At 44.0% G+C, this 16,435-nt stretch overlaps 2 protein-coding genes across 2 annotated transcripts; both read right to left on the bottom strand.

Annotated features, from left to right (window-relative positions):
* Positions 1 to 87: 87 nt before the first annotated feature.
* Positions 88 to 7,739, bottom strand: LOC104817193 (palmitoyl-protein thioesterase 1-like). The gene is made up of 13 exons (XM_010546275.1): positions 7,396 to 7,739; positions 6,942 to 7,026; positions 6,815 to 6,866; positions 6,708 to 6,728; positions 6,572 to 6,625; positions 6,437 to 6,487; positions 6,273 to 6,335; positions 6,107 to 6,172; positions 5,980 to 6,018; positions 5,775 to 5,894; positions 5,593 to 5,685; positions 5,356 to 5,520; positions 88 to 404 (listed from the first exon to the last, which is right to left on the bottom strand). Exons 1-13 carry the CDS (start codon positions 7,493 to 7,495, stop codon positions 333 to 335), a joined length of 981 nt encoding a protein of 326 aa, XP_010544577.1. The 5' UTR covers positions 7,496 to 7,739; the 3' UTR covers positions 88 to 332.
* A 119-nt stretch (positions 7,740 to 7,858) lies between these two features.
* Positions 7,859 to 13,504, bottom strand: LOC104817598 (ATPase 7, plasma membrane-type). Its single transcript, XM_010546848.1, has 24 exons — positions 13,451 to 13,504; positions 13,274 to 13,382; positions 13,035 to 13,154; positions 12,854 to 12,952; positions 12,632 to 12,769; positions 12,421 to 12,555; positions 12,153 to 12,332; positions 11,717 to 12,043; positions 11,500 to 11,619; positions 11,281 to 11,403; positions 11,098 to 11,202; positions 10,865 to 11,009; positions 10,623 to 10,787; positions 10,288 to 10,526; positions 10,179 to 10,212; positions 10,007 to 10,131; positions 9,739 to 9,918; positions 9,303 to 9,629; positions 9,086 to 9,205; positions 8,867 to 8,989; positions 8,684 to 8,788; positions 8,451 to 8,595; positions 8,209 to 8,373; positions 7,859 to 8,112 (listed from the first exon to the last, which is right to left on the bottom strand). The coding sequence occupies exons 2-24, from the start codon at positions 13,325 to 13,327 to the stop codon at positions 7,859 to 7,861; spliced, it is 3,528 nt and encodes a 1,175-aa protein (XP_010545150.1). The 5' UTR covers positions 13,328 to 13,382; positions 13,451 to 13,504.
* Positions 13,505 to 16,435: the final 2,931 nt, after the last annotated feature.

Genomic DNA, 16,435 nt, shown 5'->3' with positions numbered 1-16,435 from the left:
ACCAACCAGATCAGTGAAGAAGTCCCAAACTCTCGGGAGCCATTGACGCGAGAAAGATTCGGACACTGCACTTGCAGAGGATGATGCTGATAAGATTTTCCCTCCAAAATACCACTTATATTTCTCAAACACAACTTGGATAGGCTTGATTAATGAGAGGCCCCCAACTCTCCCCACAATCCACTCCCCAATATTTCTGATATCCCCCAGACAATCCCCCTGCTGTATTATTTATAGTAGAATATAGCGCTATAGCCATCTGACGTGGCAATATTAAAATGAAAATACAACTATAATCTGTTACAGCAACAGATCCTTCCCCAATTCCTTCCTCAAACGTCTTCTCCTTCACGAAGCTCGTCATTCTTCAGCCAAATCTTCCTCTGCTTGTTCCTCACATATGCCTTGAAAGGCTTACCAATACCCCCTTCCAAAAGTTTCAGCTTGTCCTCAAGCTGAAAATTTGGAAATTGCTGAACAAAATCAGTAGCCAATTCCCACGTAGCCTCATGTGCTGGCAAAGTGTTCCACCGAATCAACACCTCCAAACACCCATGCACATTATAACGACTGTCGACCACAGAACTTGGTTCGACATGCAACTCCAAATCTGCCGTCAGATTTTGTGGAAGGGCCTGAGGACGTAAATCAGTACCGACCGCCTTCTTCAATTGGGAAACATGAAAAACAGGGTGAATTCGAGCAGAAGAAGGAAGTGCGAGCTTATACGCGACCGAACCCACAGCAGCGACCACTTCAAACGGCCCAAAAAAACGAGCAGCAAGTTTCTGAAATGTTCGAGTCATCACCGACCTTTGCCGATAAGGTCGGAGCTTCAAATAAACCCTGTCACCCACTTGAAACTTAACATCTCTACGAGAATTATCCGCATAAAGCTTCATCCTCTGCTGTGCTTTATGTAAATTCAGTTTAATGCTCTCCAACATCGCATCTCTCTCTCGTAAAGCAGACTCCAGTTCGAAATTCACCGTAGACCCCTCCACAAAGCGAACCAAAGTAGGTGGATCCCTCCCATACACCACCTTAAATGGCGTCGTTTGCAAAGAAGAGTGAAAAGTGGTATTATACCAAAATTCAGCCCAATCCAAAAACTTAAGCCACTGTCGAGGATGATCACTCACATAACAGCGTAAATACGTCTCCAAACACCGATTCACAACCTCCGTTTGTCCATCGCTTTGAGGGTGAAATGCAGTACTGTACCTCAATTTCGTCCCCGCCAACCGAAACGTTTCCGACCAAAAGTGACTTAAGAATATACGATCTCGATCCGAAACGATCGATTTAGGGAACCCATGCAACCTGACAATATCTTTCACAAATGCCCGAGCCACCTCTAAAGCTGAAAAAGGATGGCGAAGCGCTAAAAAATGCGCATATTTGCTCAACCGATCGACAACAACCAGAATCACATTGCAACCTGAAGATTTCGGCAACCCCTCAATGAAATCTAAAGAAATATCTTCCCAAACCTGCTGAGGAACAGGTAAAGGTTGCAATAACCCAGCAGGAGCCAACGTGGAGTATTTGTGCACTTGACAAACAGGACAACGAGCCACGTAATGTTGGATCTCCGATTTCATCCCAGGCCAATACACAATCGCCTGAATCCGCTTCAAAGTGCGAAGAAAACCAGAGTGTCCACCCAATTTCCCATCATGAAGCTCATGTAACAATAGAGGAATCAATCGTGATGTCTTGGAAAGAACCACACGATCTCGGTATAGCAACGTGCCTTCTCGCAGTGTAAAAGCACCAACTACCTCTTGGCCAGCCAACAATTTTTGTAGCACAGGGCCAAAAACATCATCAACCTCAATCTCTCTTCGAATCTCCTCCAATTGTATTATATGTGGAACCGTTAAAGCAAACATATGAGCAGAAACTGCTGCCAAAGAAGGCATCCGAGACAACCCATCTGCCACCTTGTTGTCTGAGCCTTTCTTGTATACAATGTCAAAGTCATACCCCATTAATTTGGATAACCATTTTTGGTATTCCATATTGACTTCCCGCTGTTCGAGTAAGAACTTCAGACTACGCTGGTCAGTACAAACCAGAAACTTCTGACCCAACAAGTAATGTCGCCACCGTTGTACTGCCAACACAATCGCCATAAGCTCTCGCTCATAAATCGGCTTCAATTTTTCCCGATCAGATAGGCCATGACTGTAAAAAGCAATAGGACGCTGATGCTGCATCAACACAGCACCTATTCCAAATCCCGAAGCATCCGCCTCTAACACAAAGTGATCATTGAAATTTGGAAGGGCCAACACCGGAGCTGAAATCATCGCCTTCTTCAACTCTGCGAAAGCAATCTCAGCAGATTCTGACCAAACAAAAGCATCTTTCTTTAATAAATCTGTCAAAGGCTTCGCAATCGAACCGTAATGTCGTACAAATCTTCGATAATATCCTGTCAACCCGAGAAATCCCCGTAACTCCTTAACATTCCTCGGAGTTGGCCAATTTTTCACCGCCACTGTCTTACTGGGGTCAGTAGCGACGCCCTCTTCCGAAATCACATGTCCCAAATACTCAACGTGATTCTTACCAAACAAACATTTCTTTTGGTTAGCATATAGTTGATGCTGCTGCATTACATGCAAGACCGCAGCTAAATGTTCCAGATGATCCGACATCGAAGAGCTGTACACCAGAATATCATCAAAGAAAACAAGGACGAAGCGCCTTAAGAATGGACGGAAAACATCGTTCATGAGAGCTTGAAAAGTCGCCGGGGCATTGGTTAATCCAAACGGCATCACAAGAAATTCGTAGTGACCGTCATGCGTACGAAACGCAGTCTTAGGAATATCTGCCTCCTTCATACGAATTTGGTGATATCCCGCTCGCAAGTCCAGTTTCGAAAACACTGCCGCTCCATTCAATTCATCTAACAACTGATCAATGACTGGAATAGGGAATTTGTCCGATATCGTCGCCCGATTCAAAGCTCGATAGTCAACGCAAAAACGCCAACTTCCATCCTTTTTTTTTACCAACAGCACCGGACTCGAATACGGACTTTGGCTTGGTTGAATGATGCCAGCCTTTAACATGCTCCGAACCAACTTTTCAATTTCCTCTTTGTGCGCGTGAGGATACCTATATGGACGAACACTGATGGGACTAGTATTCTGTTGTAAGAGGATACCATGCCCATGGCCCCTTATTGGAGGAAGACCCTCTGGTTCCCGAAACACTCCTCGAAAAGAATCCAACAACCCTTGCAATCCCTCTGGTAGTGATTTCTCCTCAACAATCCCCACTTCCACAGAACCAAATCCCACCAAAAATCCTTGATCTCCTTCTCGTATTGTTTTGAGAAGAGTCTTAAAAGCCACTAGAGATTGATGTAAATTCGGATCTCCCACCAACCTGATCATTTTATCATCAACGGAAAATTTCATTTCGAGCTTGGCAAAATCAAATTGAACTTTGCCCAAAGTTTGTAACCATTGAATTCCCAAAATCACATCAGCTCCGCCCAATTCCAATGGTATAAAATCTGATACCAAAGAGTATTCTGGAAATGTCAACTCCAACCCACAACATATACCCGCACTTTGTACTGTCAAACCATTACCCAAACAAACTCCATATCCCACCGTACCAGCCAATTTGATAGGTAACACTCCCAATAATTCCTTAGATAAGAAATTATGAGAAGCGCCGCTATCTATTAGCACCACCACCGACTGATTCCCAATCCATCCCCTCACCTTCATCGTTTTCGGTGATGTTAATCCCACCATCGAATGCAGAGTCAGAGCTGCAAAATCCCCCACTACCGGTGATAATTCCTCAAAACATTCCTGAAATTCACCGTCAACGTCCGTATCTTCTGTCACCATCAGAACCTGCAGCTCCTTTTGCTTACATCGATGACCAACAAAGTATCGCTCATCACATCTAAAACATAATCCCTTTCTACGACGATCCTCCACCTCAGGATCCGAAAGTTTCCTGAACGGCAGACGTCGATCTCCTGTCACAGCCTTATTGGAACTGTCTACCACCGAGGCGATAGACTCTCCCTTCTTCTCAACAGAACCTCCCAATGCAGAAGAAATAGAGCGAAACGAATTTGAATTCGAATTCGAATTATATCGAGGAAAACGATTCTCCTTACCATGCGATTTGCCTCCTGAACAAATTGAACGCCCCTCTAACCTCAACGCCAGTTCAATTGTCTTGTCCAAGGTCTGAGGTTTTAAGACTTCGACCATTTCACGGATCTCCGTCTGCAAACCACCTCGGAACGCACTTTCGACTACCTCCTCAGAAACATTTGAGACCTGCGCCCACAGATCCTCAAATTGTTGCAAATAAACCATCAACGTACCAGTTTGCCGAATCGACAATAAGCGATCAATCGCCGATCAATGACCTTCTCTCTTTTTTCAGGCATCATTCTAGGGTTTGTTGTCTCGGCATTACAGTGAAGTCTTTTTACTTCTGTGTCAAATGTAGAAGAAAGCGAACCAAGCCAAGCGATTGGAGCCAGGCTACGTCGCAGAAAAAGCTCTCAAAGACTCTATCCTAAACGCCGGTTTCCTGAAGTGTGATTCCTTTTTTCGAAAGGAAAAACAATTAGACAGAAAGGGGTTTTGTCAGATAAAAATGGAGATGGTTTTCATTGGTGGGACATTAGGGCATATCTTTGGTCTCTGTTTTTGGAGATTCTCTGTAATAACATGATGTGGAAAAATGAGGGATCTTGTCTCTCTTGGACAAATAGTTTGGCTGATGTTTTTTTTTTCTTGTGACATTTATCATAAGTACAGAACGTTTTGATTGATTTTGGCATCCCAAAATGCATATACCTTATACGTAGTATGTAACTTTCATTACGTGGCTTGCAAGGCAAGTAACAAGCATCCCATTAGAATTCAGGCACGAGCCTAAGCTGATCATCTCCTAGACCAACCAGATCAGTGAAGAAGTCCCAAACTCTCGGGAGCCATTGACGCGAGAAAGATTCGGACACTGCACTTGCAGAGGATGATGCTGATAAGATTTTCCCTCCAAAATACCACTTATATTTCTCAAACACAACTTGGATAGGCTTGATTAATGAGAGGCCCCCAACTCTCCCCACAATCCACTCCCCAATATTTCTGATATCCCCCAGACAATCCCCCTGCTGTATTATTTATAGTAGAATATAGCGCGATAGCCATCTGACGTGGCAATATTAAAATGGAAATACAACTATAATCTGTTACAGCAACATATCCTTCCCCAATTCCTTCCTCAAACGTCTTCTCCTTCACGAAGCTCGTCATTCTTCAGCCAAATCTTCCTCTGCTTGTTCCTCACATATGCCTTGAAAGGCTTACCAGATGCTCTGTCGCCCAAATACGGCACTATATACTTCTTCATGTCGCTATACGATATCTGAAGATGATTCCCGGACACGTTTACGAACTTAACCTTTCCAGCTTCGTCCAACGATCTCAGACCGATCCAGTCCTCGGTATAAAGCTTGGTCTGCAGAATGACGCAACAACTGTCATTTTAAACTGTATTAGTGGGGAAGATGAATAGCATTAGAAGGGTTACCTTCTGCGGCGGAAGAACAGTCTGAAAGGACCCATCGGGATAGTACCCGAACCATGAAGTCTCCTTTGGTATCAGAATGGCATCGTGGTCAAACTGATTGACGGAATATTGGAAGTTTACGTTAACAAACTCGGCAGAGAAGGAGGCTGTGTAATGATAAAGAAGCAAACTTTGATACCGACCATAATGAGCACGAGGTTGTCCAAGCTCGAAAACCTTTCCTTATATGTCGAATTTTTCACGGGGAGTTCATTGTTCAGCTTTGGAAGAAACTTGCAACCTTCCATGTAACTCGAAATGTCCTGTGAAAGGATTCAAATGTGTGTGTGTGTGAGAGAATTCAATCCCGGGTTTCGAAGGTCGCATAGTTTTCCACCAAGAACTTACAGTCGGGATCTTGAGAAAGCCGCTAGGAGCCAGATGTTCCTGTAATTTAAGTAAAAGATATCGATTTGACGGTCCATTTCCAGAGGTAATGATGTTGATTCTTGACAGAGATAACGAGTCAAGGCACCTGAATGTAGTCACTGTAGATTTCTGTTTTGATCAGACTGTCCAGCATGATGCAAACCCACGTAGACTGCAAAAGAGATGGCCGTATCCGTATAAAATACCAATTTCCGATATTACTACTCGAAGGTAAATGAACAAAGAAAGAAACTTTGCGTGAAAATACTCACGCCACATAACGGGATCGAGGCTGTACCAGCATGGGGGCCTGCTACCGATATGAAATTCTTAACCTAATTCCATCCACCAACGGTTCGTCGGAAGAAAAAAATTTACCGAAAACAAAAGTACGTTACGGTAAGAAAGACATGATCTGCAATTGGAATGGACTTACCGGAGGTCCCCCGTCACACCACTCGATAAGGCCTCGACCAATCATGTTACCCTACGAGGAAAGGATCAGATAAAGTAATAGTATTTCTTTTTGCAAACAGAGACACTCATGGAAACAAATGAAACTAAATATCACCTGAGAAAGCCCGACAATGTTGTAACCCTCACTGAGCTCAGGCATGTTCTTCACCTGCAACATTTAGTATGGAATTTACATACAATGCCTGAATCATCCTAGAAACATTACCGGCAAATACCGAGAATTTTCCAACCTTCTCACAAGCAACCGATATCTGCAAAAGAACAGAAAAAGAAATCAGATAACCTGAATACATAACATTCTTTCTTCAACAAAATGTAACAAGATCACAGATTTCACCTGATCGATAAGGGGCATAGTCCACGAGTCCCATGATCCATTTCCAATTTCCCTGAGTTCCCAAGAAAATGAGCTACAGAAAGAAACAGCCAAAGACACCAGACAAAGGCAGAGAATGGAAGCATACAAGCAATATCCTTTGGAACCAGACCACTCACTTAGAAGATCAGTAAACTGAGTCACTCCCCGATTGCTGCACTTATCACTGATTCCTGGGAAGCATGATTAGAAGAACTTCACAAGTGTAAGAATATCATTACAGAACATAGAAAAAGAACCCTTTTCCAGAGACCAGGAAATCAGCAACCTTTTGAGGAAAATCTGTAAGAAAATATTTCAGGAAACAGGCAAGCTACTACTAGAATATAAAATCCATTAACTTTAACCTTAATCGAGCTCGGGCCGTTGGGATTTTTCATAGAGACGAGGTAAATACCAAACATAATCCAACAAAACATAATCCAGGAACACAGACAAGCATCGTTTCACAGCAAATACAGAAACGATCGTATAGTTCCCACAAGCAACAGGACCATCCAACACAAAATCGATTCGGGGAAGATGATTAGAAGCAGAACTACCATGCAATACAATGAAAGGAACAGAGTACGCGAGCGGGAGACAAGTGAAAATTAGGGCAACAGTAGCAGCTACTGCGACGAATAGATTAAGACCAGCCATCCTCCTGTAATAAGAACAGCCGAGAAAGATGACTTTCTCTTCTTCTTCTTCTTCTTCTTCTCCTCCTCCTCTCGACCTGTCTGGTTCCTGGAACAGAAACTGTCAACTAGGGCTCCTCGGTGAAAAAAATAGCAAGAAACAAATAAGGAATCTCCGGTAACACAACCGGGACACCGTCGCCGGCGAAGTCAGCTCGGAACAAGGGTCCCTGGTCGGCGACCGATTTATCTTCTTTTGAAGAACAGAATCTGGGTTTTGTCTGGTTTAATTAGATATTCTAGATCGATGATGATCCACCTGTCCAGCGACTATGGTCACGCGCGTGTGGGTCTGTGAAAATCACGCGCGTGTGAGTTAGTTGATTTAGCGCGTGGGATTCAAAGTGAAACAGAGTTGTTGGAAGATTGCACGGCTGGTCAAGACAGCACTGATGATAACACTAAGCCCAGGTTCTGTAAGAACAATGTCAGAAGCACTGCGGGCAGCGTCAGTGGAATCCGCCACAGCGATTCCGATATCAGCTTTCTTCAGAGCCGGTGCATCATTCACTCCGTCACCAGTCATTCCACATATGTGCTTCCTGGCTTGGAGTCTCCTTACGATCTCATACTTGTGCTCTACCAAAGGCGAAACAATCAGAAATCTTTTCCTTACCTGAACATTGCTTTAAGATCAAGGCGATTGAATGTAGTTCAGAGAAACAAGTTACTCACCAGGAAAGACACCTGCAAACCCATCTGCATTTTCAATGAGTTCATCAATGGGGATTGCTGAATCTGCTTCGATATGGGTTTCGCCGAGCAAAGATGAAGACGGGTACATGTTTGCGCCCATTCCAAGCCTTCTTCCTGTTTCCTTGGCAATTGCCAGCTGGTCACCTGCCAGAATTTAGTAAATTACCACTATGAGTAAACGAATTCAAGGTTGAAGAAATGGCGCTAGGAAAAGACATTACCTGTGATCATTTTAACACTGACTCCAAGCAGAAGAGCTCTCTCGATTGTCTGAGCACTGTCATGGCGAGGAGGGTCAAACAGAGGAAGAAGGCCTACTAATTCCCAAGGACCACCTTGGCTTTTAACATCACCATCTGGTACTTCCTGTACAGAAACCAGACTGTTATGTCTGTATTCATCAGAGAGGTTTCCCATTAATGCAAGTGTAGTTATCTATCTGTCTGTCTGTCACCTGATAGGCAACTGCAAGTGATCTTAGGCCTCTTTCTGCAAACTTATCGATAACCATATGTACCCTTTTCTCGATCTCCACTTTGTTGTGTGCCAAAGCCAAAATCTGGAAAAATGAAAATATGTTGCGTGTACCTCAAGGTAACGACCATAAGAGAAGGTAAAACAATGAAAGGTGTATAACCTGCTCAGGAGCGCCTTTGCTCACTCGATGCATCTTGCCTTCCCCATCTACGTATGTAAGCGCAGTTCTTTTATCAGTGGGATTGAATGGAAGGAAATGGACTTCTTGAATTCCAGCACGTGCCTGAAATGAATCATCAGGTCAGTATTGTATCTGACATTCTTCAGACACAACGAATTGAATGTGTCTATCACTTTTGTTTCTGAACAATTAAAGTACCTCTTTCGGGTCTCCCAGCATTGAAACAATGGCGGTATCTATGGCATCTTGGTTCTCCAAACGTGAAGCTCTCGCAGCCATGAGCACAACTGTATCCTTCTCAACACCCTTCTTGAAAACCTGCAAAAAACGGATGAACATTATAAACACTTTTAACACAAACCTGTCTGGATTCTGACATTAACTACATGTAAGAAGAAAGGGGAACGGAGAAGACCTCGATAAGAGTTCTGTCCACAGTAAGCTTGTTTAGTGTGAGAGTGCCAGTTTTATCGCTGCACAGAACATCCATTCCCGCCATTTCTTCAATGGCTGTCATCCTCTTTGTTATGGCACCCTGCTGAGCCAGTCGGTGAGCGCCGATTGCCATTGTGACTGAAAGAACAGTAGGCATTGCGATTGGGATCCCGCCGATCAGTAACACAAGAAGGTTATCGATTCCAACACGGTATCCTCTCTGTTGGATACCGTATATGACGATAATCTCTATCGCCATTCCAGCGGCAATTGAGCAGATACAGAAGTTCCCTATTGCAGTCAAGACCTGTCAATCATTGTGAAAGAGAAATATGTAATTTGATCATTAAGTTTGCACATCTTTTTGGAAAACTAGAAGTTTTCTCTTCTGCAAATGACCAGACTGAGGAACTGACCTTCTGAAAGTGGCCGACATGGGTAGTGTTCTCCACAAGATGAGCTGCCTTTCCGAAGAAAGTGTGAACGCCAGTTGCAATGACGACTGCTTCTATTTCACCTTGCTTGCAGGTTGAACCAGAGTACACTGAAGCACCTGGATGTTTCGTAACTGGAAGAGATTCTCCTGTAAGAGCTGACTGGATGCAGACAAGATTAGTTCAAGAACCAAGTTGTAATAACTCTTGAGTTCACATCTCATCTCTCACTTGTGGAAAGAGATCTTGCCTGATCAATCTTTAGAGGGTCTCCTTCGAGAAGGCGGGCATCTGCAGGAATGATGTCTCCTAGTTTTATACTGATTATATCTCCAGGAACCAACACAGCAGCATCTATCTCATCCCATGTCCCGTCTCGTGAGACCTAAAAGAGCTGACGATGATGAGTCAGTTTTCCGTACCGAACAAGTATCGAGTGATAGAAACAGCATAGATCTGCAAAATGAAAAGGAAAACGATCAAGCTAAGTTTTTTGTAGACATACTTATACGATTTATCGAGTAGGGTTACCGTATAGTTTTTCATTCTCTGGAAGATTGCACGGCTGGTCAAGACAGCACTGATGATAACACTAAGCCCAGGTTCTGTAAGAACAATGTCAGAAGCACTGCGGGCAGCGTCAGTGGAATCCGCCACAGCGATTCCGATATCAGCTTTCTTCAGAGCCGGTGCATCATTCACTCCGTCACCAGTCATTCCACATATGTGCTTCCTGGCTTGGAGTCTCCTTACGATCTCATACTTGTGCTCTACCAAAGGCGAAACAATCAGAAATCTTTTCCTTACCTGAACATTGCTTTAAGATCAAGGCGATTGAATGTAGTTCAGAGAAACAAGTTACTCACCAGGAAAGACACCTGCAAACCCATCTGCATTTTCAATGAGTTCATCAATGGGGATTGCTGAATCTGCTTCGATATGGGTTTCGCCGAGCAAAGATGAAGACGGGTACATGTTTGCGCCCATTCCAAGCCTTCTTCCTGTTTCCTTGGCAATTGCCAGCTGGTCACCTGCCAGAATTTAGTAAATTACCACTATGAGTAAACGAATTCAAGGTTGAAGAAATGGCGCTAGGAAAAGACATTACCTGTGATCATTTTAACACTGACTCCAAGCAGAAGAGCTCTCTCGATTGTCTGAGCACTGTCATGGCGAGGAGGGTCAAACAGAGGAAGAAGGCCTACTAATTCCCAAGGACCACCTTGGCTTTTAACATCACCATCTGGTACTTCCTGTACAGAAACCAGACTGTTATGTCTGTATTCATCAGAGAGGTTTCCCATTAATGCAAGTGTAGTTATCTATCTGTCTGTCTGTCACCTGATAGGCAACTGCAAGTGATCTTAGGCCTCTTTCTGCAAACTTATCGATAACCATATGTACCCTTTTCTCGATCTCCACTTTGTTGTGTGCCAAAGCCAAAATCTGGAAAAATGAAAATATGTTGCGTGTACCTCAAGGTAACGACCATAAGAGAAGGTAAAACAATGAAAGGTGTATAACCTGCTCAGGAGCGCCTTTGCTCACTCGATGCATCTTGCCTTCCCCATCTACGTATGTAAGCGCAGTTCTTTTATCAGTGGGATTGAATGGAAGGAAATGGACTTCTTGAATTCCAGCACGTGCCTGAAATGAATCATCAGGTCAGTATTGTATCTGACATTCTTCAGACACAACGAATTGAATGTGTCTATCACTTTTGTTTCTGAACAATTAAAGTACCTCTTTCGGGTCTCCCAGCATTGAAACAATGGCGGTATCTATGGCATCTTGGTTCTCCAAACGTGAAGCTCTCGCAGCCATGAGCACAACTGTATCCTTCTCAACACCCTTCTTGAAAACCTGCAAAAAACGGATGAACATTATAAACACTTTTAACACAAACCTGTCTGGATTCTGACATTAACTACATGTAAGAAGAAAGGGGAACGGAGAAGACCTCGATAAGAGTTCTGTCCACAGTAAGCTTGTTTAGTGTGAGAGTGCCAGTTTTATCGCTGCACAGAACATCCATTCCCGCCATTTCTTCAATGGCTGTCATCCTCTTTGTTATGGCACCCTGCTGAGCCAGTCGGTGAGCGCCGATTGCCATTGTGACTGAAAGAACAGTAGGCATTGCGATTGGGATCCCGCCGATCAGTAACACAAGAAGGTTATCGATTCCAACACGGTATCCTCTCTGTTGGATACCGTATATGACGATAATCTCTATCGCCATTCCAGCGGCAATTGAGCAGATACAGAAGTTCCCTATTGCAGTCAAGACCTGTCAATCATTGTGAAAGAGAAATATGTAATTTGATCATTAAGTTTGCACATCTTTTTGGAAAACTAGAAGTTTTCTCTTCTGCAAATGACCAGACTGAGGAACTGACCTTCTGAAAGTGGCCGACATGGGTAGTGTTCTCCACAAGATGAGCTGCCTTTCCGAAGAAAGTGTGAACGCCAGTTGCAATGACGACTGCTTCTATTTCACCTTGCTTGCAGGTTGAACCAGAGTACACTGAAGCACCTGGATGTTTCGTAACTGGAAGAGATTCTCCTGTAAGAGCTGACTGGATGCAGACAAGATTAGTTCAAGAACCAAGTTGTAATAACTCTTGAGTTCACATCTCATCTCTCACTTGTGGAAAGAGATCTTGCCTGATCAATCTTTAGAGGGTCTCCTTCGAGAAGGCGGGCATCTGCAGGAATGATGTCTCCTAGTTTTATACTGATTATATCTCCAGGAACCAACACAGCAGCATCTATCTCATCCCATGTCCCGTCTCGTGAGACCTAAAAGAGCTGACGATGATGAGTCAGTTTTCCGTACCGAACAAGTATCGAAATTTCAGGATGTAAAAGGAGCAACCTTTGCTTTAGGAGCCAACCGAGCCATGAGAGCAGCAGCTGCATTTCCGGCATTGTTTTCTTCTATGAAACTGATCGTCGAGTTTATCAGAAGTAAGATCACAATCCCCACAAAGTCATGGTAATCAGGAGGCTTTCCCTGATACAGATTTGATCATTACTCAGCAACGTGTAACTTATTTCTCAAGTAACAGTTCAAGAGAAGAAACGATGATGAACTTACTCCGCCATGAGCAAGAGCAATGGCCATGATGGCTGCAGCTTCCATGACCCATGACAGTGGATTCCACATGAATCCCAAGAACTTTAGTATCTTACTTTCCTGGTGATGAACAGAAAGAAGATCATGTCAAAAACCGTGTCTAGGAGGACATTAAAATGTGAGATGGAATTCGATTCCGAACCCTTTTCTCCTCGAGTTTGTTGTAACCAAACAATGAAAGCCGCTCTTGTGCTTCATTGGAGCTCAAACCCTCTCTGGTGCATTTCAGATGGTCGAAAACCTCTTCCAGTGGTACATTTTCCTGCAGAAGAAATCACATTTGGTATCTGATCATATTTTCCTACAAGCCCAACACCCGTTTCGTATAATACATATACATATACATATACATATATATACATATACATATATTGTACATACCAGATCAATGCTTTCCTTGCTGATAGCCTGAAGAGTTTCTGATTTTTCGGCCATCTCTGAGCTTCCCTTTTGCTTGAGCCACAAGTTATTAAAACTCGTCGAAAAGAATCTGCAATTAATACCAAAATCGCTTTAAGATCATTATAACTGATCAGTAATAACACTATGAATACATACATGGACAGGCCTTTCTCCACAGCATCAACCTTTAGCCCTTTCAAAGCCGATCGATGTAAAATCTAAGGGCAAATCTGGAATTGAGAAAAGGGTATTTATAATGAAGAGGGATGTATAAGTAACCTAATATATAAGGAGGAGGACCAAGGGTTGCCGGCCAATTTAACCCAATTTACAAGTAAGCTGACAAATTCAATATGTCAGTTTCATTCACATTTCCAGATTTTTTTTTTAAAAAAAAAAAAAGTGGTCAGCCAAGAACATTCCGTACCTTGGTACATTGATGAGTTAAGATAAATATTTTTAATTATGAGAGATTTTTTTAAAAAAAAATGCATTATATTTAATATAATTAAATGGAATCATTCCGTATTATTTTTTTTCCTCCATTGTTGTGGTTCAGGCCGGCCGGTTCCTCACCGTAATCTCTCCGATCAAACGCTCGTGTGCAAGAACGGAGAACCAAAACGAAAGAGACAGGAGATACGAGTTCAGTACCGAGCTCTAACGCTCGGTACCTACGTCTCGGGAAGAGGAAGTGTTCGATCTAAGGTTACAGCCATAGACTCACGCCGGAAACCGCCGAACGGCGGCCCCGAACGCCGGAGAAGCGAGAGTCGCTTCGCCGCAAGAGAGAGAAACCCAAAGAACGAAAAATACAAGTCTGTTACAAAATGAGCAAACCCTAGGTCAGATTATTGACCTAACCAAAAGACGACTTTGCCCCTCCGTCCTTCAGAAGCCTCTCTTTCATTCCGAAGCTTCAAGAGCCTCCACTTCGTCCGGAGGTTTTGTAGAAGACACTCTACAAATCTCCACCTTCTTCTGCAAAACCTGCAAAAGTAGAACACGAAGAAAACTACGCCAAATCTGAACCCTAGCACTTCCCTTTACTTCCATTTAACTCTCCCTCCCGGCATGATCCAAGGCGTATTGGAACACCGTTATTAGGAGAGTTCTTACCGAGCGTACCATAAGTACGTCTCAGCGTGAATAAACAAAATAAACACGCAAATCCTAGTCTACCCAAAACGAGTGTCCGAGTGTCCCTCGACACCTCCCGTTTCCGAAGACTAACGATCACCTCGAATAGTTATGACTCTCTAGACCGTCTATATAACTCTCTCCGATGAAGTCTAAACTTCACCCGTGCACCCTCGAGAGTTAACCCCCGACATCTACCCGTCTCCCGAGTCTAACCCGACTACCCCGAGACTAATCCTGAGTCATACTATCGAACCTGCTAGACTACCTAGCCCTGGATCCCCGTAGAGTCTACACCGCCTATGAGTATACGACTTCTACCCTCGGACCCTAATCTGCCAACTAGAATTGTCCCACGGTTTTATCCCGCGAAGACTTTCCTAGTCACCTACGATGCTCCACCGAGAGTGAGGCACGTGAGTGCACGTGCTCCACCTCGAGAGGGAGTGTCCTAGCGCTCCAACCTACACCGACTCTACCTGGTGAATCCCGACACCTCCCAGCTCACACCATCTCCTGAGCATCCTACCCGAGGAAGCTCCACCTAAATGTGGAAACCTCACCTCCTGACCTACCACCGAGAACCGAAGCATCTTCGGTTACTCCTCCGAGGTCAACGTCCTTCTACCTCGGACTCTCCCTACCTCGTCATCCGGGACCTACAACTCCTTCTTGTAGTGTCCCTACCTACCCGCGGAACCACTCACTCCACCTGGTCCTTGGCCTACTCCTGCACCCGATTTCTCGGGTTTGCCCGGGACCCCTAGTCCTTCCACCATACCCCCTTTCGGGGTATACCGAGCTAGACAATCTAACTCCATCATCCTACGATGATATATCAAGAGTCTAAAACCGACCCTACCCGGAAGAGACTTAACCGACCCTAGAAGTGATGCAACATGACACGAGGGATGAGACCGAACCCTAGAGGACTTAACCCTAGGTATGTTTCTACCTAGACAGACCTAATGATCTCTAAAATCAGCCTATAAGACCTACCCTAGGTATATTTCTACCTAGCCGTGCTTGACACGCTCTAACCCTAGTCTATCGGTCCTAATCCTAGGTACGTCTCTACCTAATCAGACCTACAAGACCTAGAGAACACGACCTGACCGGACTTAACCTTGGCACTCAACCTAAACCGATCTAGCGGACCTTAAACCAAGTCTAACCGGACATCTCCCTAGGTACATCTTACCTAAACGGATCTAACACACTCTAGACCAGACCTGATTGGACTTAACACAAGGTATATTTCTACCTAACCGACCTCCTAGACTCTCGCACAAACATGATTGGACTTACCCTAGGCATAATTTTGCCTAACCGACCTATTAGACTCGAAAACACAGCCTACCTTAAGACCTGATTACGTCTAACCAGACCTATATTAAGGCTAACCAGACCTGAATACGTCTAATCAGACCTATAACACCGAGTCTACATGGCCCCCAACACAGTCCTAACCAACTCCTAGACTCTCGCACAAACATGATTGGACTTACCCTAGGCATAATTTTGCCTAACCGACCTATTAGACTCGAAAACACAGCCTACCTTAAGACCTGATTACGTCTAACCAGACCTATATTAAGGCTAACCAGACCTGAATACGTCTAATCAGACCTATAACACCGAGTCTACATGGCCCCCAACACAGTCCTAACCAATCCTACGATCCCGAGTCTACCCGGCCCCTCACAAAGTCCTAATCAGACCTACCCAAGTGCTACCTAGATCCTAACAGCCCTAGTTAGACAACCAAAAGTCCCGACTAGACCATCACACAACCCTAATCAGACCTAAGCCAACCCTAGTCGACCAACCCCTGATTAGATGACCCTAAGTCCTAGTCAATCACCTAAAAGTCCTAATCATCAAACCTAAGCCACCGCTAATGACTTACCAACCCCTGATTAGACTTTTAGCACCCTAATCAGACTTAAACTAAGCCTAATTGACCTAATTCTAATCTGATCAGACCCTATAAACGCCTAA

The sequence above is a fragment of the Tarenaya hassleriana genome, unplaced genomic scaffold, assembly GCF_000463585.1.
Source record: "Tarenaya hassleriana unplaced genomic scaffold, ASM46358v1 Cleome27, whole genome shotgun sequence".
Taxonomy (NCBI): Eukaryota; Viridiplantae; Streptophyta; class Magnoliopsida; order Brassicales; family Cleomaceae; genus Tarenaya; species Tarenaya hassleriana.
Note: the sequence above shows the minus strand (reverse complement) of the source record. Positions and strands in the feature narration are given on the sequence as shown.